The 15,740-nt window shown below is 45.8% G+C and overlaps 1 protein-coding gene across 1 annotated transcript in view; it reads left to right on the forward strand.

The window, feature by feature from the left end:
• The window catches only part of LOC309543424 (tetratricopeptide repeat protein 6-like), a 122,741-nt gene that overhangs the window by 21,021 nt on the left and 85,980 nt on the right, over positions 1 to 15,740 (forward strand). The window contains 1 exon segment of the mRNA XM_082242898.1: positions 13,642 to 13,791. Coding sequence (XP_082099024.1) covers positions 13,642 to 13,791 — 150 coding nt within the window.

Here is a 15,740-nt window from a genome sequence, read left to right on the forward strand (position 1 = left end):
AGCAGTACTGTGTGTGATAGTGAATTCTCCCTCCTAAAAAAACCTTGTATATATTTGTATAGACACTTAAGTGTATTTAGTCGTTATATAAGATTGCATGCCATTGTATAGATGTATGTGGAGATTGTATGTGATATTAAGCTGAGCCTGAAGGTATAAAACTTGGCCACCAAGGATAGTTAACAGCAAACCATGAAATCGGGTGTATATAAATCTGATTATTAAGACGCAGGAAACCACATAAATTGGAAAAACTAGGTTTTTCCAATAAAGTCTAAATACTGACCTCACCACCCATATATATATATATATATATATATATATATATATATATATATATATATATATATATAAACCTTCAAACTAAGCTGATTTCACTTTGTATTTTGAGCTTAGATAATGGGAAACTCTCAAGGTAATCCCGAAAAATGATGAAATTTACGTTTAGGAAGATTGTATGAAAATTGTATCGTGTATGGGCAACCTTAGATCCATGAATCGTTATGTTGTGTTCGTTTTAACACTGTTCCTAAAGGTGCTGTATCAGCAAAGCATTTCATAACATTGAATGAATGTTGCTTGCATAATAATTTGTTTTGTGTTTATTACTTATGTTTTAAAGTGATGTGATTTTGCCGTACTATACTGGTCATGGCAGCTTTTAGAAGCAAGGAAATATATATTTGGTGTGTAAAGTGTGACCTTAAGGACTAAAATTGTATCTCTATCCTTAAAAAATCGTAAGCAATTTTGAACTTTTATCAGTAAGATTTTGTGTCACCGACTTTTCTTTCTTTATCACTGACTTTTAAAAAAAATATATATTTTCTAGTGCCTTTTTAGCAAACAAACCCCCCTCCCCCCTCTTTCTGTCTGAGACACAGGTAATAGCAAGAGGGACTGTAAATAGTTGTATTGTCATACAAATTAACGATCAGTTTTGCTTTGTAGAAGAAAACCAGTTTTTGAGGAATGTTCCGAATGGGTGAAAAATGGTGACATATTGGGTTCTTGTATTCAAATGTGAAATTACAAACGTTTATTTTTGAGCTGCTCATTTTGTCAACCATGGTGAACAATAATAATTTTTTTCTTTATGGTATACCATAATAATATAAAAAAATCTAGAAATCCACGTGGTAATAATTAATCTGACGTCAACAATTTTTGGTATTAGAGAAGTGCACTGTTAGGAAGGGAAATGTTTGATATGCTTACTGTATGCTAAATTCCTCTAACCGTTGGTTTATTTCTAGAAGGAAAAGTAAAATGTTTTGTTACTAAACTTTTCTTGATGCTCATTTCTCAGATAAATTTAATTTGAGACTTTCAGAACAGAGGACGATCACAGCCTTCAACAACAACCAACCTTATGGGAGTATTGCTTACAAATTGTTTTTTTATGATTGATTAGACTGTTTTTATGGGTGTTAGAAAGTTTTTATTTATTGGGTGTCAGATATTTGATGTGTTCTAATTTGACATATATGAGCTGTGGCATTAATGAGGTGCTATGCTTTAGATAATTAAGCATCTCTGGTCTTTTTAAAGTATATTGGTCAAAAAAAAAAAATAGGATGGAAGTGGTTGGCTTGTTGATAGTATGCTAAGAATTAAAATGAATTTTTGCCAGCGTTACTACTTTGATAAAATTTTAAAGGTAACCTCCTGCGGTGAATTCAATTAGTTGATCTCTTTTCATTCTAAGGTGACTCATTGCCCAGGTTTTGCATATGAATGGTTCTTGAAGTCAGATTTTGTGTCTCCAAGGCCATTTGGTTTCAATTTCCTGTTCAGGCGTCACCAAGCAATTATGCAAACCCGTATAGATTTATGTTTGCATGAGTACTGACTTCTAGCTGTTTTGTGTGTCTCTATGTGTCCATGTACACAAGACAGCTTGAATTTCACTCCCTGTTGTTCAGTAATCACAGCATGTTAGCCATGCAAGGGATACTCAGTTCTAGGTAGCTGCCTGCTTGGGTGAGTCAGAGGACTACAATTTAACCCATCTCCACCTTTGGAGGAATACAAGGCAGTTCAACCCCTCCAAGGGTCCTCACCATTGTTGCATGCGTAGACATGCTGTGTTCTCCCAAAACAGTGCCATGAAGTACCTGCCTTCCTGTAGGCCCTAAACCCCAGTGCTGCAGTAGTTTCACTAGCATTTATTTTTTTGCTGCCGGCCTGTAGGCCAGAAGCCCAGTGGCGCAAAATACTCCTGCCATTCTTGTAAAACTTGTATTTTTGTCTCTGTACTTACCTGCTAGTCTTGCTAAAGTCAGAATGACTTCAGACCCGTCTCAACCCCATGAGTCCATTTATTCTCATATCTAGAGATTTTGCAAGAGGAATATGTGGCAGAATGAATTAGTTGAAAAAATTAAACAGTGATTATGGTGATATCTCGCTCTCGTTTCCTTTGCCAACAGGTGCACCAACCCACCCATTCAAGCCTGGAGACAGAGTCCTGGTGAAGACCCCTCCATAAGCTGACGTCGCTAGACCGACCCTACGGTACCCCTGCAATAGTTCAAGCAGTGACCAGAACAGCGGTATTGACAGACGACTCCCCGGTTTGGATCCATGCATCGCGACTGAAGGAAGCCCCACCCCTGGACCCCACGACAACTTACCGGAGATTGTGACGACGAGCACCAGACGAATTCCAGCTGGATCTAGACAGGCGCATTGGTACAATGCCAGCGGACACCCCTACTCCTGGAAGACTTCGCATTTGTGCGACAGTGGTACGCTTTGTAGCAAGCTGAGCACTAGTAGCCACTGTCTGGTTACTTGCAACATGTGCTCACCACCCGAGAACCTCTCCTCATTTTGCCCTTGCTCACCCCAGGAAAAGAGAGAGACACGAGACATTCATGTCTCCACTTTACAGTCGAAGTCAAGCCGATTGGACACAAAGGACATTGTTTTTACGTTGTAGCCGCCAGGGACTTGGTCTGACCGCTCTGAAATGAGGGTTGAAAGGGAATTTTTTTCCTCTCATTAAACGGGAGGTTTATTTTTTTGCCCTTTCCTGGAAAAGGCCTTAGGACATGTTGAAAAATCACATGCCATCGTCAACAGGTGGTATGTGCTGCCATGGCCTACTTTGTAGTGACTTTATTGCCATAATAATGGAGTTGGATTTTTCAGGCCATGGATTCTTGCAAGCTATGACCCTCCCCATTGAACATGTCTGTTTTGATTTGATAGAATTCTAAGAAGTTATATCCCTATGTGCACACAACCAAGTCACCAGCCTACATACACCTTGGAATATAATGTCACCTGTTTTGTGCTAATCAGTTACCAATAATATGACATGCACTCATACAAACCCACAACCCAGGTATGTCAAGAATGTCCAGCTCATTCATAGTTGGACATATATCCCAGGAGGGCACATAGTGCTATTCAAGACTCTAAGTGATCCCACCGTTATGAATAAGCTGGGATCAAAGGTTGGGTTGAAAGATTGTATTAACATGCCTTATGATATTTCAGATATATATTTCAGTTTATGCCCATCCTGTGATGAAATGTGGGCCCTTGCATTTACATATTAACGAGCTAAGACTGACAACCATTCATCCACCTTGGACAGCAGCCAGCCGTAATCTGCATTTAGACGACATGTTAAACCGCCTCTCCATTCATTCATTTGAACACTTGACAGTTGGATATTTTGCATTTAGATTACAAGACATGTTGCATAGAGATTGCTGACGCCACCCATAAACAATTGACAATTGCTTACATTAACACATGACAACTGAATGCAGACGGGGCGACTCTGGTGGGACACAAATTCAGATACGGGAACACCTCATATTGACACAAATGCATGGAGAAAGCAAAGGCCCTTTTATGTACTATTCTGTCTGATATGTGCTATTGACTGATGAATTGTAAACCAGTCTGGAGCAGTCTTTCCCGCTCAAAACATGCCTTAAATATGAGCTTCACTTGCAATAAAATTAGTTGTGACTGCGCTAAGTTTGAGTGCTGTGTGTCGTCATAACTCCCGGCCGGATGGAGGGAAAATTCATTATCTATTTGGGGGTTAGCAACTGAAGGGCTGTAATATCATCGTGATTGCCTCCTGACGAGAATTGAGCTAACAATAATGAAATGTTATTTTGCATGCAGTTAGAAAAAGAATAACCTGGCTCTAGAATACCCCTGACCCCTCTGGTTACCTAGATTTCTGGGATCACCTAAAGTAGAGCTTTACAAAGTAACAGGTTCGCTTTGCTTCTGGTAGGCAGATATTACTTCTCTTTCCATAACTTAGCCTCTTGAGGTGGGCACACCCTTACCCTTAGGCTCCGTTCACATATTGGTGCCAAAAAAAGTCTTTTAGGCGACAGGCGTCCCGTGATTCTGTTTGCGTGATTTTACTGCGATTCGTCGGGCGTCAATCGCTGCGTTTTGGGGTGCTATTGAAAGTGACGGAAATTGCGCGGGCGTCCCACGATTTGCCGTGATTCGGAATCACAGCGATTCTGCTCGTGATCCGGGATGCCATTATGTGAACGGAGCCATTAGCTCTAGTAAAAGCTTAAAGTCAGAGGGCTGATGAATCTCTCCACACCTACATATAATCATAAGTTACGATTATATCTTACTATCATTTGAAATCTATTTCCCTGTGTGCATAGTGTATCAATTAGGCGGGCTGTCAGCAATACGTTGATTATTTCTATCACAGGAGATTGACCGGAAAAAGAATCAGTGATCTATTAAAGCTCCTATGGCCACCAATTACTAATGCACATTTTCTTTATTAATTATGGTAATGGCTTAAAATGAAATCGTAGAACTCTTTTTTCTTTTTCTCCTACGTCCTCTGATAGTCGCAGCCCGTTCAGTATTCCTTCGCCATTGGGTAATGTTCCCTCTCTGCAGGAGCAGGCTAGGTAGTGAAAAGGTTAACAACAAAAGCTTTACACAGACACACCTCTAGAGGGCTGTCCCTCAGACATTACCCATCAGCCACTTGGTGCTGCTCTTCAGTTTCTTGCTGCCTAGCTCAGGAGTAGGACTAGGGTACCCTGCTGGGACGCCTTGTCTCAGTTTTTTATTTACTTTGGAAAATGTTTTTTCTTTTATTTTCTCACTCACTATCGCTAGTTAGTCAGGGGGATCCTCCTGGAGGGCTACAAGCGACAGCAGAGCTGGGCCTCGCACTGGATAATGTAGATCCTTATGGAGTCCCAGCCTGCCAGCGAGCGTGCGCAGGTTATTGATATGCCCAGGCCTCGCCACGACGGTGCCCCTGTGGATGGGGACGAGCCTGCGGAGAGCCTCTTCGCCGGGATGTCTCAATTCCGGAACTCCCTGTGTTGCAGCATCCCTTCCTGGCTGACAGCACCCCCACTCAAGGTGGGAGGTGTTCTGTATCGGAACGGAGACCGCGGTCCGTGGTATGGTGAGTGATGCTACCCCCGTGTCCCTGGAACATTCGCCTGTGGGGGAGTCATGTGGGCCCACTCCTAGGGGAAGGCAGAAACTAAGGTCTCTGTAGTGTCCCCCCTGGCCGATATGGATGGCCCATACCTCCCTGGCCCTTTGGGGGCGCTCTGCGGTGAACAGTGCCTGGTGGGGGGTGTGGGGGCTTATTACCTTGTCCTGGGGTGTCTCTGAGGGATCCCCGCGATGGCCAGCTCCTGGGTGTCCTGACTTTTGGCGCCGTCCGATTTGGCCGCCATTTTGGGTCAGGGCAGCTTTTCTGGCTTCCCTGTTAGGGTATCGGCCATTTTCTTAGCATTTGGCACCGGTTCGGGAGCCATCCTGACTGTGGGCGGCGGCCTAGTAAGGGCGGAGGCCATTTTGCTAGTGCTTCTGTTCCATTACATTTAATAGGGATCCATATTGCTGTGGCTTCCATCTGCCTCTAGTGATTGCAGATCACATCCTTTTGACTGCAGCGGTTCATGAAGGGGTCTGGTAGTTTACATTGTGACACTTTGGGGCTATTCTCTTCTGTTTTTACGGACATTTCCCCCTAAAAACTGTGCCTTTCCTGTTTAAACATAATTTATAAGGGGACTCCAGCGGCAAAGCAAATTTGCAGTGCGGACTGCAGAATCCACCGATTTAAAGGGCCAGTGTCCAAAAAAAATTTTCGTTTTCAAAATGGAGTCTCAGGATGGCAATTTCCCCACAGACCTGGTTGTTGCTTCGGGAACCCTGAAACAACGTGCATGGCCTCCTTATCTGCTGCATGTGTGATTTTGGCATCAAAGTTTGATCTGCTGCTGTCTGAACGTACTGTTCCTAAATGGCCGATGCCCTCTCAGTTTTCTGATCAGGGCCTGCTTTGGTTGCCACGGACAATGTCCCCCCCTGAGGGTCCAAGTCCTCACATTTGGAAGGGGAAGTGGTGAAGTCTTCCTCCACTGCAGCGCTGGAACGTGCTATAGTAGAAGCTCTTATTCACTTATTCACTCCGTCAGGGAGACTTTGAATATTGATGTTGTGCCTGCCCAGTCAGGTAAAACGGGTTTCCTTCGGGTCCCGCTAAGTCCAGAAGTCAGGTCAGGTTTTCCCCTGCCCCGAGGAGTTTCACGACACCATGAACGAACAGTCGCGTCGCTTCACGCATATGCTGGTGGTGCCTAAGCGGTTTCACCAATGCTGGCCCTTTGCGGATCTGGTCAACACCCGTTGGACGGCGTTGCCTAAGGTGGACCACACATTTCTAGGTTGCTTAAATCCACGTTGATGCCTGTGGAGGACTCCCTGGTGTTCAGAGACCTGGCGAATAGGCGCGTGAAGACGCTTTCCCGCCACGTATTAGGTGGTGGGCTTTCTGCTCAAACCTGTGTTTGCTTCTGTGCTGTTTTCACAAACGGTCACTGAAGGTTCAAGGTGCTTATGCGCACCTTAGTAGCGGAGTCAGTCCCTCCTACTGTCCTTGACCTGGTGGAGGCTCCTCTAGTCGCAAGGTTATCGGAGGTTGGGGTCGCAATCCGCCGCATTATTTGGCAAAAAAGCTGGTCGGCCGACCACGTTCCCAAAAGGACTGTGTCTGATGTTCCTTATGTGGGAGATCGACTCTATTGGGACAAACCTCTAAGGGAAAATCACCCCGCGCTAGGCGGGGTCCTTCCTTCAAGGCTCATTGTGGGTCCCTTTGTGCCTCAGGGGCACAGGAGAAAGGTAAATCCTTTAAAGGCCTCCAGCGGTCACAAGACGCCATGGTCTGGGAAGCCCACAGCCAGTCAGTCCGGTGTGGCGGCCCAGCCCTCCTTTGTCTGAAGGGACGCCCTCACCCATTTCAGGGGTAGGGGGACGTCTGCGTTGCTTTCGGGAACCCTGGTTGTCCCAAATCTGGGATAGGTGGGTTCACGAATCGATTCGCTCAGGGTACAAGATCGCTTTTCAATCTCGCTCCACAGACAGGTTCTTTCCATCAAATCTCTGTCTGTCTCCCTATCATTTGCAAGATCTCATGGGGGCTGTGCAAGATCTTCTTGCTCTAGGAGTTATTATACCGGTATATAGTATGTATATATTTAGGAAAAAAATGAAATATTACATATTAATATTTCTCTATCCTTCATCGACAGACGCAGCTCCATCTCTTCAGAGACCATTGGGTTATGCTCCTCCAATCAGGAATAGGCACTAGGCAGGAAAAAAGTTTAACCGCGCCTATAGGGCTATCCCTGCAGGCATAACCCCACACAATCTGCTATCAGCAATCAGTTTGTTTCTGCCTAGTTTTAGGAGTAGGACCTAGCTCCCTACTGGGACTTCAGTCTTAGCTTTTAATAGGGAAATTTGTGTTAGTTGGTATTTTTTTATTTTTTGCACAAGTAGGTTCCTGACAGACCAAGATTTAGAGGAACTACAAGCAAGAGTCGGCTGGAATTCGCACTGGATAATCTAGATCCTTAAGGTCTCTCAGCCTGGCCAGCGAGCATGAGCAGGTTATAGTGCAGAACTAGGCCTTGCCACAACAGTGCCCCTAAGGTTGGGAACGAGCCTGCGAGCGCACCATCTCACTGGGATGCAACGACCTAGAACGCCCTGAGTCGCAGCTTCTCCCTGTCTGAGAGCACCCCCATCCCAAGTAGGAGGAGATCTGTTTCGGTGTGGTGACCACCTGGTATCGTGGTATGGTGAGTAGATTGTCCCCCCAAAACCTCTGGCGGTCTTGGGGTGGACGTGGGCCCCCTCCCTGGAATAGTCGGATCCAAGGGGCTCCCTTGGTTCCCCTGGCCTCTCGGAGTACTGGGCCTTTATACCCCTCAGCACTCCCTTATCCCTAGCAGGTTTTTTAACCTTGGGGGCAGTAATATTGCGGCCATTGGGGCACTGCATTGGTGGGGGTGGCTTGTCCTGAGGGGGTCCCTACTTGGGGACTTTCCGATGCCTACTGTTGTAGGACCCCTTTTGGGGGTCCTGGAGACCACATGGCGCGCCATGGGGGCTGCCATTTTGCTGTGGATCATATATGTTTCTGTTTCCATTGTATTACATGGGCAGCCATTTTCTATAGTTCCCCATTATGAATGCATTGAGCGGCCATTTTCCTGAGGTCCACAAGGCCTGGACAGGCTTGCGGCATGGCTTTTTTTAAATGATAGAGGCAGGGTTTCTTTTTCCTCTTCCTGTGCAGTCAGTGTCACTTTTGTTTTGCATAGCACATGCTGGCAGTCTCCTGGACGGTCTGGTAACGTTTTTCTGAGGTTCCCTGTAATTTTTTCCTCATCCACTCTGCTATTAGCTATATTAGTCAGGGATTGAGGGTCAATAATGGTGGGACCGCATTTTGGCGGTTTTTAAAGGGACACTTCTCTAATTTTAAATCAGTGTAACATGGAATCCCAGGATAAAATTTCACCTGCAGATCCCCTGGGAGCGACTGTGGAACCTTCTGGGTCACAGTCCCAGCCTGAAATCGCAGCTTTTTTGCAAAATCTGATGTCGAAGGTGGATTTTGTAATTTCAAGTGTTCCCAGCCGCAAAGCCCTCTGCCCTCGCCTCCATCAGTGGGGTCCTCAGACTCTGAGGCAGATATGGCTTCTGCAGACATAGTCCACCCTGAGGGGTCAGGGTCGTCGAGGTCTTCGCATTCTGATGGTGAAGAGGACCTGTCCTCATCGACGGCCATGCGGGAATGCACATTGGTGGAAGCCCTTATAGTTGATGACTCCACAGCGCCGGGTACGCAGGTGTCTTTTGGCTCTCGCAAATCCCATGAATCGGGCAAAGCGTTCCCTTGTCCAGAATTGTTTCACAATATTGTGGATGAACAATAGCAGCGCATTAGGCATATGCTAGTGGTGCCTAAGCATTTTGCATGCCATTATCCCTTTGTGGAGGCAGTTTTCACTAGGTGGATCACCTGGTTTCCAGGTTAAATAAAGCGACTCTGGTACCGGTGGAAGAGTCACAAACTTTTACCCCAGTGGATAGATGGGTGGAGTCTTTGTCTCACCATCTCCACGTGATAACGGGTTCCATTTTAAAGACTACCTTTGTGAACATTCTGGTGGCGCAGACGGCTACTGAATGGGTGAAGTTACTTAAAAGTAACTTGGAAGATGAACGGCTCCCCCCTGTGGTGCTGGAACTACTGGACCAGTTGGCTCAAGCCTTGGTGTTCATGTGTGATACGTCCCTGAATTCAGCTCCGTTAGTGGCCAGGGCGTCAGCAGTGGGGATTGCTATTAGACGCATGGTGTGGCTAAAAAGCTGGTCTACTGACCAGGTCTCCAAAAAGGCCTTGATTGATCTTCCCTTCACAGGGAAGAGGCTGTTTGGATCCTCTCTGGATGAATTGATCAAAGGTATCACAGGGGGTAAGAGTACTCTTCTTCCCCAATCCTCTAAGGGTTAGGCGCCATGTCCTAGGTGGGGGCCTTCCTTTACTGCTCATAAACGTCTCTTTCGTGCCTTCGGGTCTCAAGAAAAAGGTAAAACGTTCAGGTCTTTGGAGGTTCCAAGAAGCCATGGTCGGGAAAATCTAAGACTGGGCAGTCCAGATCTGCAGACAAGTCCTCATCTGCATGAAGGGGATGTCTTTGTTTCTTTTCGGAACCCTGGCCCTCCTTGATTCAGGACAGATCGGTTTATGAATTCATCCGATCAGGGTACAAGATAGAATTCCGCACTCGACCATCGGACAGATTCTTCCCATCCAATCTTCACCTTTCTCCAGATCGGTTAAGGGACTTGCGAGGGGCAGTACTCGATTTGCTGTCACAAGGAGTGATTGTACCGGTTCCTTCTCAGGAATGTTCTCAGGGGTTTTATTAAAACCTGTTCACCGTACCCAGAAAGAAGGGCAAGGTGCGTCCAGTCCTGGATCTCAAAGCCCTGAACCGCTTTGTGCGGGTACAGAAGTTTCTGATGGAATCCAACAGCAAGGTAGTGGCTTCCCTGCACCAGGGAGACTTCTTAGCCTCCATAGATATCAAGGACGCATATCTACACATCCCTATTTACGCTGGTCACCAGCAGTTTCTTTGCTTTGCAGTAGCAGAGGAGCATTATCAATTTGTGGCATTACCCTTTGGTCTCGCCTCCACTCCCAGGGTGTTTGCCAAGGTACTAGCACCAGTGTTGGCCTTGCTGTGCCAACAGGGGATTGCGGTACTGGGGTACCTAGACAATCTTCTGTTGAGAGCAGACTCCCATTCAGCCTTGATGGGCAACATGACGCTCACGGTCACAAACCTGCAGGAGTTCGGTTGGAACATCATTTTCAAGAAAACCGCCCTGATACCTTCTTTGAGACTGGATTATCTGGGCCTGACTCTGAATTCAGCTTTGGCAAGGGTTTTTCTCTCCTCGGACAAGCTGCAAAAATTGCAGGGGGCGATTCGGTTGCTGTTGGCAAACTATTTGTCTTCACTGCGGACTTGCATGCGGGCCTTGGGTCTGATGGTATCAACCTTTGAGGCGGATCCGTTTGCTCAGTTCCATACCAGACCTTTGCAAAGGGAGATTCTTGTCAAATGGAACAAGGATCCGAAGTCCTTGGAATCTTTGATTCAGTTGAGCCATGACACAAAGTCTGCTCGGTTGTGGTGGATTCAGTCTCCAGCACTATGCTGGGGCAAGTCCTTCCTCCTGTTGTTTTGGACAGTGGTAACCACGGATGCCAGCCTGTTAGGCTGGGGCGGGGGCTGGGGAAGCTCTGTGCCCAAGGTTCCTGGATAGTGGAAGAGTCAAAACTGCCGATAAACGTCTTGGAGCTCGGAGCAATAACTTTGTCTGAGCAATTGGATGACTCGTCTGTAAGATTGTCTGGTTCAGATTCAATCAGACAATGCCACGGCTGTGGCTTACATCAATCACCAGGGGGGCACCAAGAGTGTATTGGCGGCCAAGGAAGTGCCCGAGGATCTGGCATGGGTGGAATGGTTTGTTCCAGCTATCTCTGCTGTGCACATTCCAGCTGTGGAGAACTGGCAGGCGGATTACTTGAGTTGTCAGGTGTTGGATCAAGGAGAGTGGTCCCTACACTCAGAGGTGTTTCACCTCTTGTGTGTTCGGTGGGGGACATGTGAGGTCAATCTGTTTGCTTCTTGTCTCAACAAGAAGGTTCGAGGTTTGTAGCCAGGTCTCAGGATCCTCTGGCCGACGCCACAGACCCTCTGCTGGCTCCTTGGGTCGGTACATTTATGCCTTCCCTCCATTGGAACATCTGCCGAGGCTTCTCCGCAGGATAGAGGTGGAAGGCATTCTGATCATTCTGGTGGCTCCAGATTGGCCTCGCCAGTCTAGGTACGCGGACCTGGTAAGGTTGGTCGCCATTGCTCCTTGGATACTTCCTCTCAGGGAAGATCTGCTGTCTCAAGGCCCGATCTTCCATCCTACTTTACAGTCGCTGGCTTTAACAGCATGGCTGTTGAAAGCCAGGTATTGAGAGATAGAGGTCTTTCTGACATGTGATTCCTACGCTTTTGAAGGCTAGGAAGTCGACTTCCAGGAAGGTCTATCATCGTACGTGGAAATCGTACATTTCGTGGTGTGAATCACTGAAGGTGCACCCTTGCTTGTTTTCAATCGCTAGGGTTTTGGCCTTCCTGCAGAAAGGGGTTGAACAGCGGTTGGCTTTGGACACTATCAAAGGCCAAGTGTCAGCTTTGGCTATATATTTCCAACTCCTGTTAGCTATGCATGCCTTAATTCGTACCTTCATAAAGGGAGTGCGCCATATGGCGCCTCTGAGATGGTCCCCGCTACTGCCGTGGGATCTCAATTTGGTGTTGTCTGTTCTTCAAAAGCCTCCTTTTGAGAACATTTAGGAGATTTATCTGCTTTCGTTGCCTTCTTGGTGGCTATCACTTCTGCTCGCAGAGTATCTGAATTGGTGGCGTTGTCATGCCACTCACCTTATCTGGTGGTACACAGAGATAAAGTGGTACTTCGACCTAATCAGTCATGGTTTCTGATTTTCATCTGAATGAAGACATTGTGCTGCCTTCACTCTGTCCTAAGCCCAAATATTCAAACGAATTTGCCTTACATTCTTTGGATGTGGTTCGGGCAGTCAGGGTTTACCTGGAGGCCACCAAGTCTTTTAGAAAGTCAGATGCTCTTTTTGTCCTTACCAAAGGACCTCGTAAAGGGATTTGCTGCATCTACTGCGACCATATCCAGATGGATCAGGCAAATGGTAGTTCAGGCTTATTAACTGAAGGGTCAGGTTCCTCCTTTCCCAGTGAAGGCGCATTCTACTAGAGCGCTGAGTGCTTCTTGGGCTTTTCGCAATCAGGCATCAGTGCTGCAAGTTTGCAAGGCGGCAACTTGGTAGTCTGTACATACGTTTAAAAAAATTCTACAAAGTTGATGTGTTGGCATCTTCGGATGCTTCCTTTGATTTTGCAGGCTGCTGTTTAATCTTTTTTGTTTCTCTTTGAGGGTGTATGTTTTTTCAAGGGGAGCTCCAGTTGTTCTTGGTTGAGCTCCATGTTACCTGGTTGGCTAAGTTTGGCCTTTGGGGATTTATGACTTTTTTGCATTGTCTTCCCACCCCTCATAAATATACTGCTTTGGACATGCCAATGGTCTCTGAAAGATGGAGCTGAATCTGTCGATTAACGATAGAGAAAACTGGATTTTTGTAAGAACTTACCGTAAAATCCTTTTCTCTGAAGTTCATTGACAGACGCAGCATCCGCCCCTCTACTTCTGAGTGAATGGGGTTTTTTTGTATTCTAAACACTGCTTGCAACTAAACTGATTGCTGATTGCAGAGTATGTGGGGTTATGCCTGCAGAGACAGCCCCATAGGCGTGGTTAAACTTTTTTCCTGCCTAGTGCCTTTTCCTGATTGGAGGAGCATAACCCAATGGTCTCTGAAGAGATGGAGCTGCGTCTGTCGATGAACTTCAGAGAAAAGGATTTTACGGTAAGTTCTTACAAAAATCCATTTTTTTGTGTTTTCATTTCTAACACATTTAGTCACTTTTGACACATTCACTTGCCTCTCAATGCAATTTTTGTACACGCCACATACACAAGGCAGTTTTATAATTCTCTATATTTTTCAGTGAAATCTTACTTGTATGACTGTATCTAGTGCTCCCTTATCTTGACTAACCTAGGAATAAGGTATCACTTATTGAGTATGTTGCCTTGCTAGCTACTGACATAAGCTTCTTGGGGTTTCAGGCACTTGAGGCTCTGACTAGCGCTGTTAAAACCCGTTCAGGTTATTGTGATGCTTATTATCAGCGTGGATTGTGCCGTATGCATCTACAGCAAGCCAGCTGTGTGCAGGACTTCAACAGGGCTCTTGAAATCAACCCAAGACATTTTCAGGTAAAATAGCCCTACAAATAAGAAATGTTTTGTTTGGAAAATTTCTGTAAGCCATTATCTGGCACTTTGTATAAATGGTCTTGACTTCCAGATGGCTGAAAATACTCCAGGCATCAATACAGGCAGGAGAGGTAGAGAGGGCAAAAGTGAAGCCTGAAGCAGGCATTGACAGCATGTACAGATAACAGGTAAACATAAAAGACACGTTCAACTTTAGTAAAACATGGGCAGCCTGTTCTTAGTCCTCATACCTAGAAATTTCCCACTCAGCTACCTACTTTTTTTTTACAGCCCCCAGGCAGAAATCTTCAGCACTGATCACACCTGCGCAATGAACCCACATAGACTTGAGTTGGTCCTTAATCCAATTGTCTCCACTTTTACATATGCACTAGTGTACTTTTTGTACCTATCATCAGCAAATCAAATACAAAATATGTTGCTGCTGTATTGCAGGAACCATTTGCTGCCATGACATACTAGTACTATTCCTGTACACTCCCCTTATCTATTTTGTAGCCCCATTAAAACCCTAGACGCAGGGCATGCATACATAAACTCCCTAGACTTCCATGATGCATTGCCTAATGCAGTGGTCTCCAAACTGTGGCCTTTTGCTTGCCATTTTTTGGCCCTTGGAGCACTATTCCTCCCACTGATGCCAACGATGGGGCACCATTCCTCCCAATGACTCCAACAATTTGGCACCATTGCTGTCACTGATACCAACAGTGGGGCACTATTCCTCCAACTGATACCAACAGTGGGGCACTTTTCCTCCAACTGATACCAACAATGGGGCACTATTCCTCCTACTGATACTAACAATGGGGCACTATTCCTTCTATTGCAACCTATTATGGTCTATTGCTTACTCACATTGATGGCAAGGCATTTTTTACTCCCACCAGCCACAGTCTGGCTCCCATAAAGCCTGAAAGACAGAAATATGGCACTTTGTTTAGAAAGTTTGGAGACCCCTGACCTAATGCTTGAGAAGCCAGTGGCCAGGTCTGATCACAGTCACAAGGGATAGGTTAATACCATGCAGTATGCAAACATCCACTTTTGCAAATGTATTTTCATTTGATCTATATGAAGGACTCTAGCATGTATGAGGCTATGGACGGGATCACAAGGGCAAGATGTGACAGTGGAGGACCGCCTTATGGAGGGAAAAGTTATTTTGTGTTTAATTTGCTGATTTAGGTATTTGCTGATTACAGGACAGATATGTAGACTTTCCAGTCTTCCCTGGCTGTCATTGTCTTTAAAGTTGGTGACTCATTAGGTAGTGAAGTGCAAATAAACTTGATAGACTTGATGCCTACACCTTTTATGAACAAGTCAGCAACAGGAACTGGCACATTTATTTCCAAACAGGTTTTTTTTTTTATAAGATGAAGGAAAGGAAAAACCGTACTAGTCACAGTTTTTATTATATAATATATATTTTTTAGCAGTCCAATACCCTGTTTGATAAACAAGGACTAATATGGCCCTGTGGATTATGGATTGGAAGAAATTTTCTGTAGCGTACAGATACTTATGAATTACATTTTTAGATATTGTTCTCTGGCCATATGAGGGACAAAGTAACACTCAGCACATAGTTCTGTTATAAATTGTGCTACTGTACATATATGTACAGTGTCACGGACCCTACTTCCCCCCCCTTCTTTTCCTCTCTTCTGCACCCCCAGTACTTTACTATCTTCCCCAGCATGGGATTCTTTTCTCCCCGGTGGCTGCTCACTCCTTTGCCTGCCCCCCCCACTGTGCTGTCCCTCTCCCCTCCCCAGCAAGGTGCCTGAATGTCTGCTTCTCCGCCTTCATGCTCACTGTGGACAATGAACACATTCCTTGTGTGGGCTCAAAAAGAGGGGGGCGGGGCTGGTTGCTGGGGCAACTGGACGCCAGGCTGGGAGTTGCCTGGCCCACCTGCTGGG

The sequence above is a fragment of the Pelophylax lessonae genome (genome assembly GCF_965119305.1).
Source record: "Pelophylax lessonae genome assembly, chromosome: 13".
In the NCBI taxonomy this organism is placed as follows: domain Eukaryota; kingdom Metazoa; phylum Chordata; class Amphibia; order Anura; family Ranidae; genus Pelophylax; species Pelophylax lessonae.